General features: G+C 41.4%; 1 protein-coding gene across 1 annotated transcript in view; it reads right to left on the reverse strand.

Moving 5' to 3' along the window:
- Positions 1-6,735, reverse strand: part of Ppm1k (protein phosphatase, Mg2+/Mn2+ dependent 1K) — a 25,699-nt gene that overhangs the window by 11,630 nt on the left and 7,334 nt on the right. The window contains exons 2-3 of the mRNA XM_021191112.2: positions 4,213-4,730; positions 2,114-2,214 (exon numbers count right to left, since the gene is read on the reverse strand). Coding sequence (XP_021046771.1) covers positions 2,114-2,214; positions 4,213-4,652 — 541 coding nt within the window. The 5' untranslated portion in view covers positions 4,653-4,730. The remainder of the gene's footprint in view (positions 1-2,113; positions 2,215-4,212; positions 4,731-6,735) is intronic.

Here is a 6,735-nt window from a genome sequence, read left to right on the forward strand (position 1 = left end):
AATAAATAAATAGATAAACAAATAAATAAACAAACAAATAAATAAATAAATAAATGTTTTAGGTGCATCATCTCTGAATGATGGGGGGGACTAAAATATGGAGTTTAAAAAATAAATTAATTTTAAAAAATTTTAAAAAAAAAGAAAAGAAAAAGTGATTTAAGTCTGGCATTGATGGTTTTAATCACCAATATTGATTAGATAAATTTTTATAAAGCATGTTTGTCCATATGTAGGGTTAATAAATTTTAGTGTTGGCCATTTGCAAATGTTCTTCAACACTCCGTTCTACAATCCATGGGCAGTAAATGCAGCTGTCCGTAGACAGCTGGGGCATAATACTGACACTATAGCCCATAAATATTGTAGTGCTGATGCAGTCAAATTCACGGCCAAGAACACATCATAAACACTGTTGTTAATGAAAACGCTAGATGTAACCATGGGTCAGCCAGGTTTACATAAGCCATTAGTTTCAAACCAGCCTGGGCTGCTTACTGAATCTTGCCCCAACCCCACACCCCCCAAAAGTAAAACTTGGAGAAAGTGAATCACTTCTTCTTCATGTGTCAAAACAAAAGCTAAAAAGCATAAACTCTACCCTATTAACTCCTCTCTTAAAGAAGCAGAGGGGACTTTTAGGGAAGTGGTATCAAAGACAAAATAGTTTCAAGTACTCTACCAAGTGAAAACTTTATCTCTAGACAAATGGAGAAAGAATGCGTCATAAGTCATAAGGTGTTCCAGGGGAGTGTAATGGTAAGTAAGGTCTCAGGGAGCAGGAAGGGGGTGGGGAGGAAGCTCAGTGGTAGAGAGCTTGCTGGGGCAGCATGTCTCAAGGCCCTGGGTTGAAGAGAAATGGGAGTGGATGTGTGATGTTTAAATGGTGATTCTAGGGTCACCCTTTACTCTCTTGTTATTAAATATGCAAATGAACGAGGCCCTACTCTGAAGGAATCCTCGTTTCTTCTTGAGTTGAAACAACTTGTGTGTGAAATGCAGAAAATTCCATCCTACTGAAATGGCGTTTCTGTGGTGCATGTTTCATATTAAAGGAAAAGACAGAGCTATGACCATCATTCCCACACAATCCCATTTCCAGTCAGTTGGGAGGCATACATTGGATGGCGGCTGCCGAAGCTTTCTAAGTTAACATTAGTAGAAATGCATTCTTGGTGAGCTAACTAAAAAATACTGGACATAATTTCCTGAAATTATTTGATAATTTAGTCAAAACTAGAGCACTCGTTTTCAAACCTTATACACAGGTTTAAAACAGTTTTTTAAATCCATCTGCCATGTCCTTCCTTATACTTCATGAAAACAAAGATCTCACTAGTTACCACAGGAAAGCTGCAGGACTGAAAAGCAGAAGATAAATATCTCCTTTCTGACTATACAAATGGATGCCAATTATCCATTTTCTATCACACTTAAGACCTATTGCTAATATCTGCCAAATTACTTATTTTGTGTGTGCATGTATGTGTCTGCATTAAGTATATGTGGACATGCCACAGCACAGGTGTGAAGGTTAGAAGCCAGCATATGGAAATCATTTCTCTTCTTTCATCATGTGAGTCCTGGGAATAGAACTCAGGTCACCGGTGAGGCTTGGTGGCAGCACCTTTACTCACTGAGCCATCTCATTGATCCCCTATCTCTTCTTATAGTAATGCTGAGCGATTATCGACCTACCAGATGTGATAGTCCTGTAGTATTTGCATTGGTGGGAAGGTGGTAGGGGATGGGATTCTCTTAGTATGGACATCTTGTCCATAAAATTACAAATCAAACAGATTGAAACATTTAAAAACCTTTCTAAAATTAAAATTCAGTAATAGAACCATTTTGGAGCTTCCCTTTCTAGAAGGTTTTTATTTAACATAAAAGTGAGATTTATCATTATTATTATTATTATTATTATTATTATTATTATTATTATTAAGTTCAGATTCTAAACAACAATTACAATGATTCTTTGTATAAAATTATCTCTACAAAAACTCCCCACAAATAAACATGCACTCAAACTCCCGCCTCTAAAGGCGTACACTGTTTTCTCTTGACTTGCCAATCCTCAGAGCTCTGAGGAATGCCACTGCTCACTTACCATCTGCAGACAGGTGAGCATAACTTGCAAAGGCTTTATCTATTTCTAGAAAGGCCAAGGTCAGGAGCGTTTCCAAGTCTTTCTCCCGAGGAAGCAAATCCCTTTGTGGAGAGGAGAGAAAGCTGTGATCACTTTGCAGTAGTTTCTCTTTCCAACAGTCAACCTTGCAGCAGTCGTGCCACACAACAGACCTCACCGCTTTCCTCTCGGGTGCTTTTGCTGAAGATCCAAGGATTAAGGGACATTTATTGATCTTCGAAGGTACTAAGAAGGATGAACTGTGACACTCTTGGCCTGAGGATCAGGCCACCATGCTCTGGGTACATGGTGCCTGAGATGCAGCTCAGGGCTTCCTGCACGCTAGGACTAACTGAGCAGTATCAAACCTGAGGCTTTAAAGGCATGGAAACATAAGTCTGGGGAAGGGGTGTGGTGTCTGCCTGCAATACTAAGACTTAGGAGGTGAAGGCAGGGGGATCAGGAGTTCAAGGTCAGTCTTGTTTGTTACAATCAGGTCTAGGCCAGCCTGGCATTATGTGACTGTACCTCAAAACACCAAACATGGCTGTCTGAAGACACAATGAAGTTGGTAAGGGCTTTGCCTCACATGCAAAATAAAAGAAAACAACCAAGTCTAAGTCCCTCCTCTTTTTGTAAAGTTTTGATCACACTTTTATTTATTGTGTATGCTCTCAATGCTGGATAGCAGCTATGTGGAGTCTTAGAGGACTTTTGGCACTTAGTTCTCTTCTTCCGTTATGTGAGTTAAGCCAAGCTCGGATTCAGGATTGGCAGTAGGCATCTTATCCTGTGAGCCATCTCACAACCCTGAGGTCCCTGCTCTTAAGGAATTCCCAGTACTGCAAACCTGATAGGTTATGAGGTCCTTCATATGGACTTAAATCACTGAGTCTGTCCATCAAATGAGGTAAATCATTTAAAAAAGAAAATCAACTGACAAACTAACTATACAAAGGAAGGTTCAAAAAAAATTAGTCCATGGCCATACTGTCACATTGTCTCCTTTCTCTAATTCTAGCAATAGTGTGATTCTCAAAAATATAATAAGTAAGATGGTCTGAGTGAGAACAGCTCTCACAGGCTCATATATTTGAATGCTTGGTCCCAAGTTGATGGAACTGTTTGGAAAGGATTAGGTGTGGCCTTGTTGGAGGAGGTGTGTCACTAGATGGGATTTAAGTTTTCCAAAACAGACACCATTCTCAGCAGATGCTCTTGCTTCTCTCTCTCTCTCTCTCTCTCTCTCTCTCTCCCTCCCTCCCTCCCTCCCTCCCTCCCTCCCTCTTCCCTTTTCCCCTCCCTCTCCTTCTCTCCCTCTCTGCTTCCTGTTTGTGGATACGGATATAACGACATAGTCTATTGCTCCAACACCATGCTCTCCTGCCTATTACTATGTTCCCCACTATGGTCACGGACTCCACTTTGAACCTGCCAGCAAGCCTCCAATAAACTTTCTTTTATAAGTTGCCTTGGTCACCATGTCCCTTCACCAAAAAGTAACTAAGACAAGAAGTAAACCTAATTATGCTGATTAAACTCTTCTTCAGAACCAGGGGGATAGCTCTATGGATAAAGTGTTTGCTTTACAAACACGAAGACCTGTATTCAGACCCCTAGCTCCCATATGAAGACAACATGTGTCTTTACATAGAACCCCAGGGGTGGGCTCATGGTCTAGCCAAAACACTGAGCTCCAGGTAAAGTAAGAGACTCTATTTCAAAAGGTAAGGTGGAGAATGGTAGGAGACTGGTATAGGAAAGCACCAATGTTGACCCCTGGCCTACACACACACACACACACACACACACACACACACATTCAAGTAAAATTTCCCACAAATTATCTTTGTACTTTATAATTTACTTGTAGTGGATATAAATCTAGGACTGTAGATTCTAAAACCCATTTCTGAAATGGAGATAATCACCAGTTCTAAATGCTATGTTGACTACCATTCACTGATGAAGTGGTATGTGGTCACTCAATTAATTTGGTCCATACTGGATGTTTTAGCCAAAGGGAGAACAATTCAACAGAAAAGCTAGAGGAACTTCAAAGTCAAGGGGAGTATACATACATAACACATTTCTCCATGTGTGTGTGACAGAAGTCAGCGGCTGCAGGGCCCCCATGTCCATCATAGACTGCGAAGTATAGCACCTCTTCTGTCAGCTGTGCAAACCCAAATCGATCTTCATTTTCTTTCCGTTTGCCAATGAGAGAGGCACAGCCCACATTCTCCAGGCTAATTTTGGGAATTGGTTTGCCATACTTGATGCTAGGTGGCAGCAGAATTGGCTCATCAATGCGGTTATCCCAGATCCCAAAATTGTCCCAAGTGGCTGGCTGCCCACTTCCATCTGGGTCAAATCGAGAACTCCTGGCCTCAGAAGTGGAGAAGCAGCAGGCAGGAGTCGCCTGCCTGTGGTCCTGCAGGAGGACGGAGCTTAACAACACTCTCTTCTTCACCTGGTGCCCACCACTTCTCACCAAAGTAATGAAGGCTGCTGATAACATAATGCAATGTCAAAGGCCCCAGTCACAGGGAAAGACAAATAGAGCAATAGTAGAATTCTGGGAAGAAAAATAATGTACCTAGGGGTGGGGGAAAGACAGAGTCACATTCAGTAATTCAGAATACTGCCAATAAATACATCACCAACCACCAGAGACAAAAGCCATAAAGAGTCTGACAGTGTGTGTGCTCGTGTGTGTGTGTGTGTGTGTGTGTGTGTGTGTTACCCTACATCCTATGCTTAAGAACACTGAATCAGAACTTTACCTACCCCCTCTTGCAGTGTTTGAATTCTATAAATATTTGACAATACATACATACAAATAATATATTCTCTGATTTAACCTGCTATGGCTTTGGGACATGGTTAAAATAAACATTTTGATTAAGCTAGTATGAAGTAAGGTCACAGTGTACACCCCTAATCAGCTGTGATCACACAAGTGCTGGTGATCAGGCCACACTTTGTAAGTAAATAGCCTTTCTTCACACACTCAGTTGTTCTGAAGAAAAGATAATGTAAATGTTAACAGTAACAACCTCTCCTAAGGATGGGAATAAGAAAAAAGCTGGCTAATAGAATATTTGTAATAATTCTGTATTCCAAGAGCAGCTAAGCTTTAATGAATGCACAATTTTGGATCAGAGTTTCCTTTTTGCCTTAAATCTTTTTATTTATTAAGAATTTCATACCGTGTACTTTTGTCAGATTCACCCTAACTTTTCCTACCAACTTCCCCAAGAGACACCCCTACTTCCTATCCTCTCCCTTTAAAAGAAAAGTAACTCATTAACTCCAGTTCGAGCTGCCCAAGTACTCCTGGGTGTGGGGTCATTGACTGGGGCATAGTTGACTTAAACTGACTCTCCCTCCCCTAGAGGCCACCTACTGTCCATAGCTCCCCAGTTAGGGGTGGGCACTCATACACCCTCCCCACTCTCCAGCTGATTGGCTTTGGTGCAGGCATCCATGGCTGCTCGGTGCTTCTCAATTCAGCAGGCCTGTCAAATACAGACATCCCTGTTTCACTCTGGTCCCTCATCCTCACCCGTGACTTCTGCCTCTTACAGACGTCCCTGTTTCACTCTGGTCCCTCATCCTCACCCGTGACTTCTGCCTCTTACAGTCTTTCCACTTCCTCCTCAGAGACAGTCCCTGTGCCTTGGAGAGGGGAGTGTGATATAAATGTCAGACCTGACTTTTACGATCTGTTAGCTACTAAACTTTGTTTTTTTATGTTAGCACGGCCAATGTCAGTTGTTTCCATGTTAACATCGCCTAGCAAAATAAGCCAGTTCCGATGGTGCGTTGTGGTAGGTGCTCATGACGAGGTTAGTGAGGAACCAGGCACTGTTGGTGTCAAGCAGGCCAGATTGTGAGCAAGTGACCCATGCAGTTACAATAACAGTGTAACCCCCTTTCCTCTAAAGCCAGCAGTTCTCCAGCATCCAAGACTATCATGACTCATCCTCCTTTTCTTCTTCTAAAGAGGGTCTCACTTTTTGCCTGTGGCTGGTCTGGAATTCACTATGTAGACTAGGCTGGGCTGCACTCAGAGCGATCCGCCCTCCTCTGCCTCCTGAGTGCTGTAAAGTCCATGCTGTGACACTTAGGTTAAGACTGTATTTCTTGAAACCGTTATTTATTCTGCATTTCTACTTAAATCCAATCCTAAACCTTTCTTGGCATTAAGAGAAATTATCAGGGAGTTCTAATATCCCTGTAGTTAGGGCTGTATTTCTGACGCTTTACCATACACACCAAGTGCTGAGCAGAGACTCTTCTACACAGCAGTTTGTTCTGATACTTTACAAATGAAAAATTAACTCATGAGGCTAAGTTTTGACAATGCTGAAAGAAGATATATAGGTATTATATACTTTCAACTATAGAAGTCAGAATTGTATCTGTAGTGGCGTGCACCTGTAGACCTAGCTACTGAGGACAATGAAAGAAGAATCATTTTCATCCCAGATTAGTCTAGAAAACACATCAAAACACTGTTTCAAAAGAACAATCGAAATTATTTCATAATAAAAATGAATTTAAAAAAAATCTCCTCAGGGCTGGAGATATGTCTATCA

Source organism: Mus pahari, chromosome 2, assembly GCF_900095145.1.
Source record: "Mus pahari chromosome 2, PAHARI_EIJ_v1.1, whole genome shotgun sequence".
NCBI classification, from domain to species: domain Eukaryota; kingdom Metazoa; phylum Chordata; class Mammalia; order Rodentia; family Muridae; genus Mus; species Mus pahari.